The 21,157-nt window shown below is 44.1% G+C and overlaps 1 protein-coding gene across 1 annotated transcript in view; it reads right to left on the bottom strand.

Moving 5' to 3' along the window:
- Positions 1-4,731: 4,731 nt before the first annotated feature.
- Positions 4,732-21,157, bottom strand: part of C1H3orf52 (chromosome 1 C3orf52 homolog) — a 41,582-nt gene continuing 25,156 nt past the window's right edge. The window contains exons 3-6 of the mRNA XM_006046555.3: positions 20,914-21,041; positions 13,530-13,600; positions 10,802-11,019; positions 4,732-6,143 (exon numbers count right to left, since the gene is read on the bottom strand). Coding sequence (XP_006046617.1) covers positions 6,139-6,143; positions 10,802-11,019; positions 13,530-13,600; positions 20,914-21,041 — 422 coding nt within the window. The 3' untranslated portion in view covers positions 4,732-6,138. The remainder of the gene's footprint in view (positions 6,144-10,801; positions 11,020-13,529; positions 13,601-20,913; positions 21,042-21,157) is intronic.

Genomic DNA, 21,157 nt, shown 5'->3' with positions numbered 1-21,157 from the left:
CATTCCACATACGTCTATGTACCAACTCCTTGCTCATAACCTTCCAAGTAGGTGCCCATGGCATTCCTCTCACTCCATGCCTCTAAGCAGTGTCCTTTGCCGTGGGGGAGGGGAAGGAGAGAGTGGAATGAATTGGGAGAGTAATAATGACATATATACACTACCATGTGTAAAGCAGATAGCTAGTGGGGCCCTGCATAGTGCAGGGAGCTCAGCTTGATGCTCTGTGATGACCTAGAGGGCTGGGACGGCAGCGGGGAGGAGGCTCAAGAAGGAAGGGATATATGTATACATATAGCTGATTCACGTTGTTGTCCAGCAGAAATGGACACAACATTGTAAAGCAACTGTACTCCAATAAAAATAAATGTATATTAAAAAAATAATAATAAGTAGTGTCCTTTGCAGAGTGTCTTTGACTCATTGACCCTGGTGCCTTGGTTGGTTAAATTGGTAAGTTCCAGGCCAGATTTTTATATATACTTTAATCCATATTTTTTAACTTTGTATTTCTCCCTAGAATCTTAGGAAAAATCATAGCATCAGAGAAAGACAGACTAGAAAGGTCATTGGAGATCCTTTAATTCCACTCTCTTTTTTTGGCACAGAAAGGATAAACTAGCTTACTGAACACTGCAAGTGAGTGGCAGAACTTTACCTAGAGCCTGATTTCCTGGCTTCCACTTTGGTGCTCTTCCAATATACTATACAGAAGGGCTCTACTATACTGTATGTGTGTTATATACTATGTCATGTATAAACTATGAATAAAGTGTCACACTGGAAAAATCTCACACACACACACACACACACGCCCCTTCTCTAATGAGCATGTCTCCCTCTGTCTCAATTATTTACTTTCTCTTCTTTCTTTTAGTGTTTCTAGAATTATGCCCAGCCCTTAAAACAGGGTCAGCATACTATGGCCCACAGGCCAAATCTGGCTGACTTGCTATTCTGGTAAATAAAAGCTTGGCAGCTCACAGCCTGCTCATTTATCTATGCACTCGCTGTGGCTTCTCAACTTCTGGAGAGCTGAAATGTTGTAATTCACACTGCGGGTCCTTCAAAGCCAAAAATATTTATTTGGGAGCCCTTTTCAGAGGGAAAAAAAAGAGTTTGCAGATCCTTTTCTTAAACAATCAAATAGATAAACTAAACAAAAATGTGTTTTGGGTCTTGGTGTAACCATAATTGTTGGTGCTAATAAAATGGCATGGAAATATTAAACCACAATTTAGGGTAAGAGCAAGAACAATCAGCAAATTAGACTATTTCTATATGCACACCTGTGCTCTCAACTTCCCGTTTTATTTAACCCATAACCATTGTCCTAATTTGAGGGATGTTAAAATAGTAAGAAGCTTGTTGAGACAAGTAGTAGATGCATTATGAGTTTAATCGCCTTTTTGCTCCCCAGTGAACCAAAGTTAAACAGTGTTGCTATTTAAAATGTGCTAAGTGCCCTGTTGGGATAATTCAGTGACTTAAGGTTGGATGTGTCAACACAGGTTTGATGAGGCTTCAGTCAGTCCATGATCTTGAGCTAAGCCAATCACATCTTAATATCGTGTCCTCTGCTAACTTCCTAGTTTCAGCAAAATTCTTCCACATGGAATCCTAACTTTGACCTTTGGTCGAGATACACTCAATTTCAAAAGGAGGCATGCATGGCAACGGAGAATACAGTACAAGATGTAATGTGGCTTAGGGCAAAGAGTGCGCGTGCTAGAGTCAGACGATTAATGATTTGAGTCCTGGTTTCATCTCTTCCTCGATCTGTGAACTTGAGCATGTAAGAGGCTCAGCTCCATCACCCATAAGCAGGAGGATTTCATTCAATGTGTGTACATCATCTGCCACAGATTACGAACAAATTCTGTCAACAAGCAAAAGGATACAAAAATCTTTATCATGTATAGAGAAAAATTTGCACTGATGTGTCCGGTGATTCAGGGCCACTTGGCAGTCTCCCTTCAAGGCAGACACGTAATTACTGGGGATTTTTCACTTAGAAATTGGACCACTGTGGAAGTTGATTAGTAAGTGTTTGTAGTTACAACATAATAAGTTATAGTTGTTTGGGTCTTACCCTGTAAAAGTATTATCTGTCCCAAATATGCTTCATTTGGGGAACATATTAAGTATAAATGCTTAAACAAAGAAAACTGTCTTATAATGAAATTTAAAGGAATTATGAAAGGAAACTATTTTTGAGCAAGAGAGTCTTTGAAATACCTACTATGGCTGTATTTAATGCTGATCTGTTTTCCATAGACTTCAGGATTTCTAATGAAAGCAGTGTACTCTTTTTACAGAAAATGTACCTTCAGACACACACAGACAAATTTGTATACAATTTCATTTGGGGATGCAATCCCTAAATTAAAGAATTCCTGTTCTTGATAAGAAACTGAGCCTGAGAATTTAAAATGCTCCCTTAAGTCACACATACAATCGGAAAACTCCCCTCCCCCATGCTGATCTTAAAACTACACATAGCCAAAGTTCGCAGAGGCATATGCAGTGTCTGCAGGTTTTGTGGTTTCTGCTTTATGCTCACACTAGTACCTATAAATAATCTCTTAGTCTGTGAATAAATTCTTATGTTAGAACACAACAGAGGTACAAGAGAAGAACAAAGATAGGTCAAGAAAATCTACCGTTGACAACAAATAAATTGTTTTAAATAAATAGCATTATTCAAATGCTAATGCTTTTAAGACAACCTTGGGTGACAGGGGCTTCAACTATGGAAGGAATAGAAGGGTGTAGGTAGAACAGGAACGTTGAGGCCTCAAGGTTCCACAGGAGCCTTCAGAGGAAAAGGAGATACTGTTTACATTTTATCTGACTCTGTTCTTTTCCAAGTCAACCTACTGAGTTCAGAAAGCTAGTTGTGAGCCACTTGATCTGAGTGTGCCTCGGATCTGTCAACTGTTAATTGGATCTGTGTAAGTTCCACTTTCCTAACAGAGGCACTTGGTAAAGGGTTGAGTGGTCATGATCACCCCAGAGAGTCTTGCTCAGTCTGATAACCCACCTCTCAACCCATCCCCTTCCCTACCTCCTGTGCTCTTCATGGATTTCCAGAAGGTAGCCAGGCCTGACCCTGTAGCCTGCATGACCCTGGAGTGCCCACCAGTTGGAGGCCATTGATCAGGTGTTTCCCACTAGGCTGGACTTTGCTCCCCACAACTGTGGGATTCTGGGCTGGTCCTTCCACCTTTCCGTACCTTGGTTTCCTAACGATAAGATGAGAGAACTGCCTTCTGCTGCTAAGAGGATAATGAACTCGGATCATAAAGGAAAAGTTGCTGCTGGCAATGTAGTAATTGTGTGAATAAGCTTATTTTGAAACAATAATGGGAGCCGAGAGGGGAAGATTTATAGAGACTTCTCCCATTTTTCGCAGCACTAGACTTTGAATAAGGCAGGAGTCCATATCTAAAGGGAAAAGATGAAAACATGTGTCTCATCCTAAGACACAAACATGTAAAAAGAAAGAAAATGTGTCTACTCAAATCCCACTATTGCTTCAAAGTTCAGCTCCAGTCCTACTTGCTAATAAAGCCTCCTCCAGTTAAACTAGACTTTTCACCCTTTTCTCTGACCATCACACAGTCCTACAGTTCATCTTTAATATCTTGTTTTTCCCGCTGTTTCCCATTTCATCTGTGCAGAGCCTGAGTCGCTAATAAGACCAGCAGTTTTTTTCCTTCTTATCATTCTCATCTTCATTAGTATATTCTGTAGCCTTCTGCAACTCACATCATTAAAAACAATCTGCAAAACTAAGTTAAACTGAAAGGCAGAAAAGAATGGGACATGGCTAGAATTTTCTTTGGAGATGGGGAGAGGGCAGGTTCCACTGATCTGTTGTGTACTTTCTGTCCATACTTAAGTGACTCCCAGTTTTTCTTCTCAAGTCCTTCAGTGAGAGATTTCCCAGTGGTCCAGTGGCTAGGACTCCATGCTTCCACTGAAGAGGGCTCAGGTTCGATCCCTTTCAGGAAACTAAGATCCTGCAGACAGCACAGAGAGGCAGCCCCAAAATAGTTCACTTGGGAATTCCCTGGCTGTCCAATGCCTGGGTTCCATTCCTGGTAAGGGAACTAGGATCTCACAAGCCTCAAAAAAAAAAAAAAAAAAAATGCTGTTATACCACAGATATTTGTTGAAACCTTCTTATGCACCATGTGGTATAAAGATGCGTGGGAGCCAATTAATTCATCTCCTGTAGCAAAATGTGTATAAATGTCATTCCCCCCCCAAACACCTCAAAATGCTCTAATCACAAAGTTCATTTCTTTCCACGCCATTTGGGCAGAAGGGTCAAACCAACAGAAAATCCTCTCTATGACTTTCAAGTGGTCAAAACCTGAGGCAAGGTGCTTGTATCTTGGTGGTTTCCAACAGAGAAGGGAAGATCAGAACCAAACCCAGTCCTGCCTCCAGACAGGAACCAGCCCTTCCTTCTAGCCCCAGGCTCTTCAGACACCTGGTCATGCCCGCAGGGCCCCAAGGGAAGTGGCGAGAAGAGACAGCCCCTCTGCAACAGGAACAGGGAGAGGAGGACCCAGCCCAGGCGGGTTCAATCTTATTCACTCAGAAGGGGAAGCTGCCCTCATGAAAAGGTCGCTTCCAACACCAATTACTGCAAGGACACGCCAGTCCAAACCCAGGCCCTGGAGAGTTAATGCCTACAGAGCAAACATTAATACAGCAAAATGGAAGCAAAAATAATTTATTGTCAATATTTTAAATCCTCTCCAAAGAAGTTCTTCATTATTTTCTTAAAAGTACAAACATGAAAGTTTAGGTTTGACATATAAAATATAAAGAGGAAGAAGGGAAATTCACCTGTTTCACTAGTTTGAGGAACTATGCTCAAAATGAGACACCGAGTTACAATAAACATATCTTCCAATTAAATAACAAAGCACATTCACATTATCCAGAGTCCTGGGTCTTAAAGAGCTCAACAAACCTAGCCTGAGATGCACACTCTGACACATCCCCTTACACAGCTGCCCTCCCCTGACATCATCCACCGGGCCCAGTTAAGATCCTGAGGCTATGAACCTCTCATTACGTAACCACAGAACTTGCCTGGAAAATTTCCAGCAATGTTATTTTCCTAACAAGACACTCTGTTCCCTCTTGACAGGTAATTCTATGTCTGTAGGCGACCAACACAGTCCCTCTTGTACCCCCCAACCCTCACCTGCCAAAGGATCTGGCATTAAACTTCCAGCGGTTTAGTTCTGAGAGTGGTTCTTCCTATTTCACAACCATCTTCAATAAGATACACAATCAGTGCTTGAAGACACTGAGTCCTACAGGAAGGCTAGTGACCCCAGATAACAAAAAGTCAACATGAACTACCTCTAGCAGATGGTAAGCAGTCTTAACGATTGTCTGATGGAAGCTGATGAAAATATAAATGGACAAACTATCCAAAATGAAGAGCCGTGTGTTCAAAATTCACAGGGACCCGTGTCTCCAAAAGAGGTGTTCAGGAGACACAGTAATTATGCAGGGAAATAATTAAGAAACACACATCTCATTTCTGTAGTGTTACATAATGCTGTAACATTGGGTGACATGCCAAGGCTGGTTTCCTGAGATGTGACAAGTCAACGTGTCTTGGAAGTAGACATGAACAATGTTAATTACCTTTGACAAAGTGCACGCCTTTTCCTCACAGCCTTGTCTGGAGGTAGGTCAAATGTAGGGTTGAGAGGGAGGAGAGCAACTGGCTGAACTCTCCCTTGCTTGGCCTCTCCCTGTTCTCTCTCCTCCAGCCCCGGTTGGCGGGATCCTGCCTGAAAGAACCCCTTGCCCTAAAAAGAGCGTGTCCATTGTGGGTGAAGGGACCTCCCCCTGCAGGTCTGCCAGGCGCCCCATCATGCCACCCCATCCGGACCCAGCTGGGGCAGAGCTGGAGTATTGTTTTGTTAAACACTGAAGCAGACTCTAACTGTGCAGAAGCTGGAGGAAAAGGACCGCCTCCACGCCTCTCATCATTTTGAGTCCTTCCATGTTAATTCTCAGGATCTCTTCTGTAAAGTGGAATGAACTCTCCGCATCCCAAAGTTCAGCAGAGTGCTACTGTCAGACATAGATCAACCTTCATCATTCTGAAAAGGAAATAGAAACAAGAGTCACGTTTAAAAAAAAGGCATAATTATTTTAAACATTTATGTTTTTATTTTATTTCACTGGGTTTGATTATGAACTCCAATGTAAAACTGGAATATGTGTAAACTCTTAACAGAGGAGATTTACTCTCCACGTAGCATACACACACACACAGGTTCACAACTCCTGAATTCCTTTCAAAAGGAAATAACAGATCGGGTTTAGACCTGGGTAGTTAAGTTGAGGTTCCCCCCCTGCACTGGGGATAGATAAAATTTTGCTTTGTTTTTGATTTTTGCTGCTTTTTGTTTGTTTAAAACTAAATAGGAATGAGGAAAGTTGAGGGTAGGTAAGCTCTTTCAAAACTGTGAGACAACCCCCACCACATTTAAAAAAAAAAAAAAAGGAAATAACACATTGTTTGCTTATTTACTTTGGCATAATTCATGATAAATAACATTTTGATGAGGACTTCTGGATGCAAAGGACATTTTAACAGTCAATCTTTTTTCCATAGTCTAATCATAAAAATATTTCTAAATTTTCATTTTTTTTAATATAAGCACAATATACAGTGAGAAATTCTAATGAGGGAAATGGTGCAGAGCTGGCCTAAGGCCAAGGCATTTGGGCAATGACTGAGGACAAGACACGGGGAGCCCACGTACTCCACAGTGGGGTTCTGGTGGTTGATGTTTGAGGCTGGATCTTCCTTTGCTGTCAGAATCTGTCCTGTGCTTTGTAAGAGGCTTAAAGAATCCCTGGCCTCTGGCATCCTAGATGCTAGGATCCCACATACACTCCCAATTATGACAATTAAAATGTCTCCGGACCTTGCCAAATACCCCTGGGGGACAAAACCGCACTGATTGAGAAGCAGTATTCTTTGGATAAACACTGCGCTTTCTGGGGAATCTGTAAACAACCTCAACGGTTGCCCTTGACACCCCAGGTAGTCTTTTCAAGGGCAGAATGCGCACTCTGGCCTCTCTGCCAGCAGCCCATAGTTTACCCCAGATTTGTAAAACAAGATTCATCATTCTCATTGCCTGGAACTCTTTCCTCTTCTCTCTCACACTGATCAGTTTTTGCTTTTGTTCCTTACTCAGTCTACCGGTTGACTCCTTCACAGGTCAGAAAACAGTACAAAATAACTACCCCACGTCCAAAATAACTCACAAGGTTCAAAATAAGTCATACAGCTGTTTTACATTGTAAAACATATTTCCCCTCCTTATCTCAAGACCCTACCCTCCACTAGATGAAGAAGCTCAAGGAATAGGGGGATGGGGAAGGAGCAATCCATCACCAAAAAAAAATTCCCTTAACCTTGAGGATATTATGCTAAGTGAAATAAGTCAGAGAAAGACAAATATTGCAAGATCTCACTTACATGTAGAATCTCCAAACTCATAAAAACAGAGATCAGATTGATGGTTGCCTCTTGAGAGTCCCTTGGACTGCAAGGAGATCCAACCAGTCCATTCTAAAGGAGATCAGCCCTGGGTGTTCTTTGGAAGGAATGATGCTAAAGCTGAAACTCCAGTACTTTGGCCACCTCATGCAAAGAGTTGATTCATTGGAAAAGACTCTGATGCTGGGAGGGATTGGGGGCAGGAGGAAAAGGGGACAACAGAGGATGAGATGGCCGGATGGCATCACCAATTCGACGGACATGAGTTTGAATGAACTCCAGGAGTTGGTGATGGACAGGGAGGCCTGGCGTGCTGCGATTCATGGGGTCGCAAAGAGTCGGACACGACTGAGCGACTGAACTGAACTGAACTGAAAAGGCAAGGTGTGAAGGAGGAGGAATTGAATGAAGGTGGTCAAAAAACACAAACTTCCTGTTATAAATCAGTCCTGGGAACAAGTTCTCACAAGGGGAAAAATAGTTTTGTAACTTACAAGGTGATGGTGATGGATGTTAACTGCACTTATTATGGCAATCATTTCACAATATATGGGTTGGGTCACTATTCTGTAACCCTTAAACTTATACTGTCTTATTTGTTAATTATATCTCAATTAACACTGCAAGAAAATATAAATTAAAAAATTCCCTTATGACTCTAATATTAAAGGAAGTTTTTCTTTGTAGAAGGCATCAAAATGCTTGCAGTTAGGTCAAGCAGTCATATTCCCGAATTAGAGAATGAAAAATACACAAACAATCCCTTAGGGATCCAAATTACAAGCTAATTTAAGGTTCAGGTTCTCTAGCACACACGTTGGAAATTCCAAGAACTGCAGACTGGCTCCAGGGAATCCTTGGAATCCCTGAAATTGTAAAATTCTGTCCAGGGGGAAGAGTGTGTGCATTTTTTCCAGGGAGAAATTACACGGCTGTCTCCAAATTCTCTAAGGGGCATTTGAACCAAGCAATTTTAAAATCCACTGCCCTTTGTAGAACAGACTTGTGGCTGCCAAGCGGGAGAAAGGCTGGTAGAGTGATGGATCAGGAGTTTGGGGTTAGTGGATACAAACTATAATATAGAGAATGGATAAAGAACAAGGTCTTACTGTATAACACAGGGAACTCTATTCAATATCCTATGATAAACCACAATGGAAAAGAATCTGAAAAAGAACATATGCATATAAATAGATATGTGCTGTGCTTAGTCGCTCAATCATGTCCGACTCTTTGACAGATAGATATAGGTATAACTACGTCACTATACGGCAGAAATTAGCACAACACTGTAAACTGACTATACTCCAATAATTTTTTTTAATGGCCAAAAAAAAAAAAGAAGCTTTGCTCTTTGAAGAATTAGAACATGATCTTTGTGGGAAACCAGCTGCCTAGCTCATCGCAGAAGGGGCTACCCTGCCAAGCCCACAGTGCCTGGGAACGTGGGAGTCGGCCTCAGAACCCCAGGCCTTGCTGGTCCCTCCTGGGGCCCCTCTGGTTCCTGCCACCCCTCTCCGCCCTCCCTCTGGATTTGCCCTGAGTTGCCCCTCTGCCTCCCTGCCCTCTAGACTCTCTTTGTCCTTGCTTGCTTTCCAAATGGTCACTGTCTTCCCTTCCATTTGAGAGGAAACTGATACTCACACTCCTGAAAATATCAAACACTGTCCAGGCTCTGCAAAGAGGGTGTGGGGTCATGGAGACCCCCCGGCCCAGGAGAAATGCCCGAGAGAAAGAGTGCGGTCTCCTTGAGAAGCAGAAACGCTGTTGCTCACGGCTGCATCCTGGGGGCCACGCAGAGTCTGAGGCTCACCTCCAGGTCTGTCAGGCCTCACAAGCAACCTGCTGTTTGTCATACTCTGTGTGGACTTCCCAGCTTCATAATCCTCCTCAACTCTTTCTCACCCTCCTCCTAATCCCTCATCTCCATTTGGAAAGAGCTGGGGACCACAGTTTCAGAGAGGAGGCTCAGAGAGTCCAGGCCAGTCACCACACAGCAGGCCGGAGGGCCTCTTCTCTCTTTCCGCTGTACAGAGGACGGGGCTGAAGGATCCTTTCTTCCTCCCGCCTTCTCTCCCTCCTTTCTTTTCCTCCTTCTTTCTTTTTAGAATTCCTGTGGAGGAGGCAGAACCTTTTCACTCCACACAATATGTTACTGGTCTGGCCCACAGACACACTCCATCTATTCAGATGCTCAGTGAGGAAACTCTTCACTGTGTGACTTTCCCAGTGAGCTAGAAGCTGGCCCTCTGAATGTCATTCCTTTTATTCATTTGGGGAAAAGAATGCTTTAAGAACTGCTTTATATAACTCTCTGCTCTCCCAGGCCAAGGTTAGTCCACTTCTACCTCCTGTCCCCAAGAATCGAGTGTCATCACGGTAAACACCTCTTCTCACACCGCGGGGGATGTGTGTGCTCTATAATCTGCTCCACTCTTCTGACCCTTGGCTGGCCCCACGCCTGCTGCTCACCACATCTCCTTCGTGACTGCCTTTGTCATTCATTCAACTAGGATTTACCACTGATGTACAGAGTGCTTCTGATGGATTGTGGATAAGGAACCATCCAAAATCATTAGCATTATGGACTAACCAAGATCCAAAACCCATCCAAGTGAGCAATTAGAAGTGGAAAACAAGAATGGAAAGTAAGGTCAACAGTGCAGACCACAGGGAGGAGGTCTCAGAGGCTGGCGGTAATCTCAACTCCCACCTTCCTTCCTGATAGGTTTTGTATAGTGTTCTCAGATTCTTACAAGTGGGGTGTCATCTATGCTTATTAAACAACGTCCATTTCCTCATTCCATTCTTAAACGTGGATGCACATTTTGCTTATAATCTTCTAAGAAAGAGACAAGCTTGCCTTTTTATGTCCCTCTGTTAATATCTTAGACTAGTGGCCTTCAACAGAAAAAGATATTCTCCAGATTGAACCGTCTTTCAACAATTTAATATACCATTTACTTCAAATTCTTCAGTACTTGCTTCTCCGGTGAGACCACGGCGTTTCCATGAAGGTGTCTAATGATATTGTGACATGGGATTCAGAGCTTTGAATGTGGGTGAACCACAGCGAGGAAACACATAGCAACCCTCATTTTTATAGTTTGCTTCCATGACTTTTTTTTCCAGCTTCTCTATGTGCTCACAAAGGGTAGGGACTGGGTGACCTCCATGGACATGGAAGATCGCCTGCTCAGAAATCAAAGCAAGCTGTCTGCCCCACCTGGTTCCCCCGTTTACCGTCACAGCTCTGCCTTCCGGACATGCTCAACTTATCGTAGGTGCAGAGGGATCCTGGATCAAGCCCCAGAGTTTCACAACCAGCCATGTTCTGATCATGGAAATCCTGCTGCAAAACACCCAGCACGAACTCCTCACTCATCACATACTTCATAAAACTGTCATCTTCAGGAGGAACCCTGAAGTGCAGGCGGAAGATTATTGTGGCGTTTTCACCACTGAAAGGCAAACCAAACAGAGACAATAAACATATCAACAGAACCAGACTGCAACTCAGGAAATTGATTTTAGCAAAAACATCTTTTGAGTTCTACATGCTCTCCCAGTATAAAAAAGCAAAGAGTGTACTACCCTAGAAGAGCCCTTGTCAATGCACCTATCATACAAAATTGCAGTTATCCAAACCTCCTCCTTTCACCTAAAACCCAACCCCGAGAAGCCCGCCGTGAGAGGCCATGCAGGAGAGGCTCCAAGAGCTGCCTAACACCACGCTTTGCCCAGAGGCAGGCCAAGGAAGCCCTTCTCTCCCTGGTCTCCTTTCTCCCACAGGTGCTTGTCAAAGCTATCCAGTTTAATCAGTTCATCACTTAACCTATAAAATGGCCCAAGTAGGGCCCAGAGCTCCCTGCATTGGCAGGATACACAATCCTAAACTCCCCAGATGGCCCTGGGTACCTGCAGCATATCTTACCTCCCTGGTTTGTCCCCAAAGTGAGAAACTGTTTCTGTCCTGCTTCTACTTCCCACAGTTTTGCAACTCTCAGTAAGGGGACCTAAGAAAGGGAGTTTTTCTCTTTCTAGAACATATTCTCCTACTTCTAAAAGAAAAATAATCATACGGCTATCCTCAGCTAATCAATGGTCTACACAGCTTGTTAAATGCTACCTCCCCATTTAGAATTCTCACAATTATCCTTTGGTTCAAGAAGGCCAGATTTTTTTTTAAAGGCCTAGTTTAAGAAGTAGCAATAAAATATTTAAGAGTGGTCACATCTGAGACTCTCACCCAAGGCTAAGTTTTGCAGTCAAGCCAGTCCCAGTAGTGAATCAGAACACTGTCCCTGCCAACGACTGGCAAAGTGCTCCCTCTAGTGGCCAGAGATCACATAGCCCAAACGAACAGAGATCATTCTGTCGTTTTTGAGATCACATTCAAGTACTGCGTTTTGGACTCTGTTGTTGACTATGATGGCTACTCCATTTCTTCTAAAGGGAGTCTTGCCCACAGTAGTAGATAAAATGGTCATCTGAGTTAAATTCACCCATTCCATTCCATTTTAGTTCACTGATTCCTAAAATGTCCATGTTCACTCTTGCCATCTCCTGTTTGACCACTTCCAATTTGCCTTGATTCATGGAACTAACATTCCAGGTTCCTATGCAATATTGCTCTTTACAGCATCGGACCTTGCTTCTATCACCAGTCACATCCACAACTGGGTATTGTTTTTGCTTTGGCTCCGTCTCTTCATTCTTTCTGGAGTTATTTTTCCACTGATCTCCAATAGCATATTGGGCACCTACCGACCTGGGGAGTTCATCTTTCAGTGTCCTATCTTTTTGCCTTTTCATGCTGTTCGTGGGGTTCTCAAGGCAAGAATACTGAAGTGGTTTGCCATTCCCTTTTCCAGCGGACCACGTTTTGTCAGAACTCTCCACCATGACCCATCCGTCTTGGGTGGCCCTACCCGGCATGGCTCATAGCTTCAGTGAGTTAGACAAGGCTGTGGTCCATGTTCCAAATAGGAAAAGGAGTACGTCAAGGCTGTATATTGTCACCCTGTTTATTTAACTTATATGCAGAGTACATCATGAGAAATGCTGGGCTGGAGGAAGCACAAGCTGGAATCAAGATTGCCAGGAGAAATATCAATAAGCTCAGATATGCAGATGACACCATCCTTATGGCAGAAGTGAAGAAGAACTAAAGAGCCTCTTGATGAAGGTGAAGGAGGAGGGTGAAAAAGTAAGATCATGGCATCCAGTCCCACCACTTCATGGCAAAAAGATGGGGAAACAGTGGACACAGTGGCTGACTTTATTTTTCTGGGCTCCAAAATCACTGCAGATGGTGATTGCAGCCATGAAATTAAAAGACGCTTACTCCTTGGAAGGAAAGTTATGACCAACATAGGCAGCATATTAAAAAGCAGAGACATTATTTTGCCAACAAAGGTCTATCTAGTCAAGACTATGGTTTTTCCAGTGGTCATGTATGGATGTTAGAGTTGGACTATAAAGAAGGCTGAGCCCCGAAGAATTGATGCTTTTGAACTGTGGTGTTGGAGAAGACTCTTGAGAGTCCCTTGGACTGCAAGGAGAGCCAACCAGTCCATCCTAAAGATCAGTCCTGGGTGTTCATTGGAAAGACTAATGTTGAAGCTGAAACTCCAGTACTTTGGCCACCTCATGCGAAGAGCTGACTCATTTGAAAAGACCCTGATGCTGGGAAAGATTGAGGGCAGGAGGAGAAGGGGACGACAGAGGATGAGATGGTTGGATGGCATCACTGACTCAACGGACATGGATTTGGGTGGACTCCAGGAGTTGATGATGGACAGGGAGGCCTGGCGTGCTGCGGTCCATGGGGTCACAAAGAGTCGGACATGACTGAGCGACTGAACTGAACTGAACTGAACTTCGTGCTTTGGGGTTAGGGAAGTCCTTTTGGGTAACTCATGATGACTGTCCACCTTCAGAGAGAGACTGTAATACTCTACATTCTTACCTGAAGTCCATGACTTCAACCGAAGTGAAATAGCGGTTCAGAGCTGGTGAATCACTGTACACGTGTGTAACCTAAAGCAAACAGGGACAAGTTAACAACCACACATCACAGCCAGATCATACTGCATATCACCTGACAAAGCAAAACTACTCCTAGGTGATGGAAATTCCACCCTAGGGAGGAATGAACTTACCAAGAGGCTCTGGGTGAAGAAACAGGAAGAGAGTGGGCCCCACACCAATCTAAATTCAAGTTGGCACTCATTTAAAGGGACCTCATTTGTAAGGCGGAGAAGGCAATGGCACTCCACTCCAGTACTCTTGCCTGAAAAATCCTATGGAGGGAGGAGCCTGGAAAGCTGCAGTCCATGGGGTCGCTGAGGGTCGGACACGACTGAGCGGCTTCACTTTGACTTTTCACTTTCATGCATTGGAGAAGGAAATGGCCACCCACTCCAGTGTTCTTGCCTGGAGAATCCCAGGGATGATGGAGCCTGGTGGGCTGCCGTCTATGGGGTCACACAGAGTCGGACACGACTGAAATGACTTAGCAGTAGCAGCAGCATTTGTAAGGACCAGGTGATCAGGCTGGGATTTTCAGCATCTCTTGCACGTTGACCTGTGACTTGTGGTCTGACTGGTCAACAGCCTGAGCCCACACAGACCCAAGCACCACAGGAAGGCGGGAATCTCCAAAGGGCTGGGAAGACTGAGAACAGGCGACTCAGGGGCCTGCATATCACCAGACAAAGGAAGGCCTCTTCTCTCCTTTCCCTGGAACTTCACTCCAAGGAGACACAGCCATGTGGTTTCTGGATAATGCAACCAAATGAGTGGTACAATTGCAAAGACACAAAGTTCTTATTTTAGCCATCAAGTGTTGCAACCATAAAAAATAAGGACACCTGTGTTCCCACTACCCACGTTTCATGCCTTCACATTTTACCATATGTAGCTGAGCCCTTTACCTGAAGAAACACAGCACAGCTAAAGTTATTCTCACACACTGTTCCGCTGTCCTCTCTCCCTGCCCACTACTAACCACTGTCCTGAAGCTGTCATGTATCTTTTCTGCACATATTTTTATGAATGTAACACTCCCTTGTGTAATCATAAGTATACATAATTTTTTTTTTTTTTTGGCTGCTCCACACAGCATGCTGGATCTTAGTTTTCCAACCAGGAAGAGAACCCATGCCCCCTGCATTGGAAGTGTAGTCTTAACCACTGAACTGCCAGGGAAGTCCCCAAAGACGTGATCTTTTTAGAAATACATATATAAATTCAATGCATGTTTTTATTCAAATAAAACATACCATATTCTACACCTTCTCTGACTTGATTTTTTTCACTCAAATCACATTTGCAGTTTACCCACAATGGTCCCTTGGAGAGCAAGATCAAACAGTCAATCCTAAAGGAAATCAACCCTGAATATTCATTGACAGGACTGATGCTGAAGCTGAAGCTCCAGTACTTTGGCCATCTGATTTGAAGAGCCAACTCACTGAAAAAGAAAAGACCCTGATGCTGGGAAAGACTGAAGGCAGGAGGAGAAGGGGATGACACAGGACGAGATGGTTGGATGGCATCACCGACTCAATGGACATGAGTTTGAGCAAGCTCCAGGAGATAGTGAAAGACAGAGAAGCCTGGCGTGCTACAGTTCGTGGGGTGGCAAAGAGTTGAACACAACTGAGGAACTAAAAAGCCTCTTGATGAAAGTGAAAGAGGAGAGTGAAAAAGTTGGCTTAAAGCTCAACATTCAGAAAATGAAGACCATGACATCTGGTCCCATCACTTCATGGCAAATAGATGGGGAAACACTGGAGACAGTGTCAGACTGTATGTTTTGGGGGCTCCAAAATCACTGCAGATGGTGACTGCAGCCATGAAATTAAAAGACACTTACTCCTTGGAAGGAAAGTTATGACCAACCTAGATAGTATATTCAAAAGTAGAGACATTACTTTGACAACAAAGGTCTGTCTAGTCAAGGCTATGGTTTTTCCAGTGGTCATGTATGGATGTGAGATTTGGACTGTGAAGAAAGCCGGGCACCGAAGAATTGATGCTTTTGAACTCTGGTGTTGGAGAAGACTCTAGCCCTGGGTGGTCTCTGGAAGGAATGATGCTAAAACTGAAACTCCAGTACTTTGGCCACCTCAAGCGAAGAGTTGACTCATTGGAAAAGACTCTGATGCTGGGAGGGATTGGGGGCAGGAGGAGAAGGGGACGACAGAGGATGAGATGGCTGGATGGCATCACCGACTCGATGGACGTGAGTTTGAGTGAACTCTGGGAGATGGTGATGGACAGGGAGGCCTGGCGTGCTGCGATTCATGGGGTTGCAAAGAGTCGGACACGACTGAGCAACTGAACTGAACTGAACTGAACTGAACCGAGCAACTAAACAACACAATGTACATCCAGATGGAGGTCATTCAGTCTGACTCCTAACTCTGCAGAGATTCCGTGAAGTGACAGCTCCACCCCCTCCCTCCCCATCCTGGTGGCCGTGTGCTTTGCTTCCGACCGCCTCCTGCCACGACTGTGCTGAGGTGATCTGCTTGAACATCCCCAAGCCCCTCTTCTCATACAGGTATGAGATTTCCTAGGCCATATACCAAGAGGTGGACTTGGGTCTAAAAGTTAGCACATCTCTACCTTAACTCTTTCTGAATTGCACTCCATTTCACTGCCTCCCAGCAATGCACAAGTGCTCTATTGCCCACAGCCTTGCCAGCATTTAAGATCACCAGATTTTACAATTTTTGCCAATCTGATGAGTTTTCATTGTGTTTCACACTGTCATATTGCGTTCTAGTGAGGTTGAGCATCTTTTCATGAAAAGATGGAAGGATGTCTTTCATGAAAATCCTTAACTCTGTGGGATTTCTCACCTTTGAATTGTCTGTCAGTGTTCTTTCTCTTGGGTTGCATTTTTCTTACCCAAACTGATTTACACTCTGGATACTCGCTGTTGGTTTTATGTCACAGATATCTTCTCCCACTCTTTGATCAGTCTTTTCATCATGTCTCAGAGATGTAAATCCTAACCTATAGTATCCCAGAACTTGTGGCTGAACATATTTACATTGCATCTCTTCAAAATTATTACTTTGAAGTTTAAATGCCTTGTTCTTAGCAGGCAGGACAGTGCTGGGATCTGGGTACACCCCCAGCACGAATCCAGCTCTGAGGCTGGAAGCAAGCCTGTAGCTAGATCCACTCTTGCCGGCCTGAAGCCTCAGCCTTAACGTCGTTCTGGAAATTTCACCCCCACGGTTCCTCTGTGCTGAGCTCGGTGTGCCCCGCTGCACCCATCATGGCTTGTCGCCTCACTGCTTTATTCCGCAGCAAACAGCAGAACTACCCCCAAGGAAAACCTGCCCGTCGTCTCCCACCCACCCTCAGCAGAATCTCAGGGAGGCTGCATCCGTTGTTTGGTCCCACTGCATTCACTGGTGACAATCCAGTTTCTCCAAGGTAGAGCAGAGGGGTTGCGAGCACTTCCTGTAACCCTGTCACTATGGCTGTCGTCTGCATAAGAAACTGACATAAGAGGCACTGCTATCTCTGCTCTCTGTTCCCTTTGTGCTGATTAAAAAAAAAAAGTCTAGGCATTCAGGGAGGTTACAAAACATGCCCTAGGTCACTCTGCTAGCAAGGAATCTAGTCCTGGATGTTAGACACTAAGCCCAGCGTCCTCACGTTTTACCACACAACCCAGTGGAAATGAAGCGAGGGGGACAGTGTCTCCTGAACAAGGACGAAAGTAGCATAAAAAGTGTCAAGAACTCTGCGGGGAAAATGACTGGGCCGTCTTAGAGTTTTTGAGCCCCAGAGAAAGTTGCCAACAGGCCAACAGTCATTTAGAAAACCCGGAGGTTGGAGCAGTCCCAGGACTGCTCAGAACAGGGAGGAGGATGAGGATGCTAGAGAGGGCATTTTTTCTCAAGCACTGAAAACAACAATATCCCTCTCTTCCTTTTATTTTTTTATTTTAATTGCAGGAGAATTATAATATCGTGATGGCTTTTGCCAAACATCAATATGAATTGGCCATAGGTATACATGTGTCCCGGTCATCCTGAAGCCCCCACCCACCTCCATCCCCACCCTATCCCTCCAGGCTGTCACAGAGCACCAGCTTTGGGTGCCCTGCGTCATACATCAAATTCCACCTGGTTATCCCTCTCTTCCTTTTAGACTGAGCTTCTTTTGTCAGAAATTATGTCTGTCCTTCCTTCTTTGTTCCCTTCCTCTCATTCTTCCTTTCATTAATTCTTAGGGGCCTAAGCACTGTGTTTTTTGCACATTGATACTCAGAAAAAGTTTTAAGATTTCACGTTAAGAGATGGAGTGGTATACTAGATCAATTTCAGTGTCCACTCTAACATTTTTATTTGTGGCACCATCACCTACTATGATTAGGAAATATTTACATATTTATGAGCTGTCAACCACACTACTTTGGGATCAAAAAAGTGAAAAGAGGCGCTCCTCACCCCTTGCTCTGGTGTTTCCCAAACTGTGCCAGTGAGGCTGAATGCAAACTGAGCTTTGAGCGCAGTGAGCTGATCACCAAAGTCAGGCACAGTGGCTCATCAGAAACCAGTTTCCATTATTTACAATGGGGCTTTCCAGGTGGTCCAATGGTGAAGAATCTGCCTGCCAGTGCAGGAGACTCATGAGATAGGGGTTCAATCCCTAGGTGGGAAGATTTCCCAGAAAAGGAAATGACAACCTACTCCAGTATTCTTGCCTGGAAAATTCCACAGACAGAGGAGCCTGATGGGCTACAGTCCATGGGGTCACAAAGAGTCAAACACAGCTGAACACACACACAATTATTTACTATAGCCAAGATACGGGCACAACCTAAGACTCCATCAACAGATGAAAGGACAAAGAAGATGTGGTATATGTAGACAATGGAAAACTACTCAACCATTAAAAAGAATAAAATTCTGCCATTTGCAACAACATGGATGGACTTGGAGGGTATTACACTAAGTGAAATAAGTCAGAGAATGACAAATACTGTATGATATCAATTATATGTGGAATCTAAAAAATAAAAGAAATGAGTAAATATAACAACAACAAAAAAGAAACAGACTCACAGATGCAGAGAACAAACTAGTGGTTATCAGGGAAGAATGAGAAGGGGGAGGGGCAAGATGCAGGTAGGGGGTTAAGCAGTACAAACTACTATATATAAAATAAACAGGCGATAAGGATATATTCTATAACACAGGGAATATAGCCAATATTCTTTAGCAACTATAAGTGGAATGTGACCTTAAAAATTGTGAATCACTATGTCATACACCTGAAACATATAATACTGTATGTATCAACTATATCTCAATTTTTTTAAAGTGATAGTGTTAAAAAAAGAAAAAAAAAATCTTCCAGAGGAAGAGGATACGTCCCCTGCATTATCAGAGGGGCCAGCGCTGACTCTGGCATCGAGCAGGTAAGCTGAGCTATGATGCCGAGTAGCTACCAGGCTAGCTTAAGCTGAGTTATCAACCCAACCCAAATAGAAGGAAACTGGCACTGAGATATGAGAGGAGCCAGGAAAACTGTGCGTAGAAAAGCAAGACAATAAAGCAAAACAGGGGGCGCAGTGTTTCAATATCCATTCCCATTTACTTTCCAAACCTGGAAACTGGCCTAAGTGGAAGAAAAGGGTTCTCAATTTGACAGTAAGATAGTAATATCTCCAAGTTCCCCATTTTTTTTTCCTGAACATTTGTTGGGAAACCGGAGAGCAGAAGTTTCTTCACCTCACTGCACTTTATGTTTTTCATCTGCAAATCAGATAATTCTTTTTAAAAATGCCTTACAAAGTTCTTTATATGCATCTGTGGGTATGCAGGGAAAGTGAGGTGATTTCCATTTATCACAGTAGGAACCAACTCAAAGAGGCCTGTGAACTTGCCCCAGAGACCCACCAGTCCCTGTTCCTCAGCCATTATACCACGATGAACTAAAAACACCTGCAGAATCTGCTCACATCTGCTTCTATGACCAGAGAGATGGCTTGTAAGTGACTGCCTGATATCCATCTCCCTCTGACACAGAGGCTAGCCTGGAACAGCGACACCTGTGGATCCTGGCTCACTCGGTCTCTCCTCGGCCAATGCAAATCCCTCCATCAAAAATGAAAAAGAGCGGACTTCCCTGGCCATCCACTGGTTACGACTCTGCCCTTCAGGAAATAAAGGGAACTCACCCCATTCAACCTATCTACCACAGGGACAAGAGTGACAGACAGCAGGCTGGTCATGCTTAGAGTTCTCAAAAACTTTCCTGGGTCTGACTGTGAACCACTCTGTCTTTGACAGGGTAACCAGGGCCGCTCCAACCAACCCTCGTGGTCTTACTGCAGAGCCCCCATAACACACAGAGGCTCCTTCTCCTGCATCCCCTGCTCCATGAATGATGTCACCATCCACCCACATGGTCACCCAACCAGAAGTCTGGAGCCATGCTCTCCTCAGCCCACATCCTACCAGCCATGAAGTCCTATTGAGGGAACAGACCTCTGAAATCTCACCTGAACCTCAATTATCTCCCCTGACATTGCCCTAATTCAAGGCTCCCTCACTTGTCTCCCTCACCAGATTATTGCAATACCTTCTAACTAAGCACTCCACCTCCAATGTTTTCCCATCACCACAGAAAGACTAAAATGAGAAACTGACCATGTCAGCCTGCAGATTAAAATCTTCCAGGACCTCACCAAAGAACCAGGGGTCATGATCTGACCCCTTCCTTTCGTTCAGCCTCACCTCTGCATTTCTGCTACACAGCATGCGGAGGTCATAGCACACCGCTGGGCAGATACCCTTATGTTCTCTGCTCTCTAATCTGGAATACCCCTACTTCACATTTCAAGACTCATCCTGAGTATCGCCTCCTCCAGGAGGCCCTCCAAGCCTCCATCCCTCCTCTGTGGCTGTAAATCACACTGTACATATCTTGGTGATGGAACATACCACACTGCTCATAACTATTTAATTGCTTCCTCTACTTGGACTTTGAGCCCCCTTTGAGGGCACAACCTCTGTGGCCCTGGCACTAAGCATGTTGTCTAGCACCTCACAGACCCTCAATAAAATTTCAGGTTGAATCAAACCTAAGACCAGAGTAAGAAACAGAATACTGTCTTCCAGGACACATTCAGCAGGAGGCCAGGGCTCTTCCTTCCAGCTTTGCACTACAGAAAATCTATTTCTAAGCACTGGTTTCTGCCAGTATCCAAAGAATCCAAGCTTGAAGCTACTTACTGGCTAGCTCTAACCCAGCTGCTCCAGAAGAATTCACACTCTAATGCTAAGAACTTAGTAACAATACATAAGGTAACTTACCCGCTTCTCGAGCATGTCAGGTAATTCCTCTTCAGAAACACACTGCTCTGGAATCTTTAGCATGACCGAGAATGTTTCATTTAATGACAATTCAAGTATTTCATTTTCATCTTCATCGATATAAGTTACTAAACAGAATGGGGGTGTGGGATAAAAAGTAAAAGTAAGCACATGCATAAAATAAACATTCATCCCACTTCAGAAATAAACGAACAATGAGTATTCATCAAGCCTAATCACAGTA

Source organism: Bubalus bubalis, chromosome 1 (assembly GCF_019923935.1).
Source record: "Bubalus bubalis isolate 160015118507 breed Murrah chromosome 1, NDDB_SH_1, whole genome shotgun sequence".
Lineage (NCBI taxonomy): Eukaryota > Metazoa > Chordata > Mammalia > Artiodactyla > Bovidae > Bubalus > Bubalus bubalis.
The sequence above is the reverse complement of the archived record's forward strand: the minus strand, read 5'-3'. Positions and strand labels throughout refer to the sequence as shown.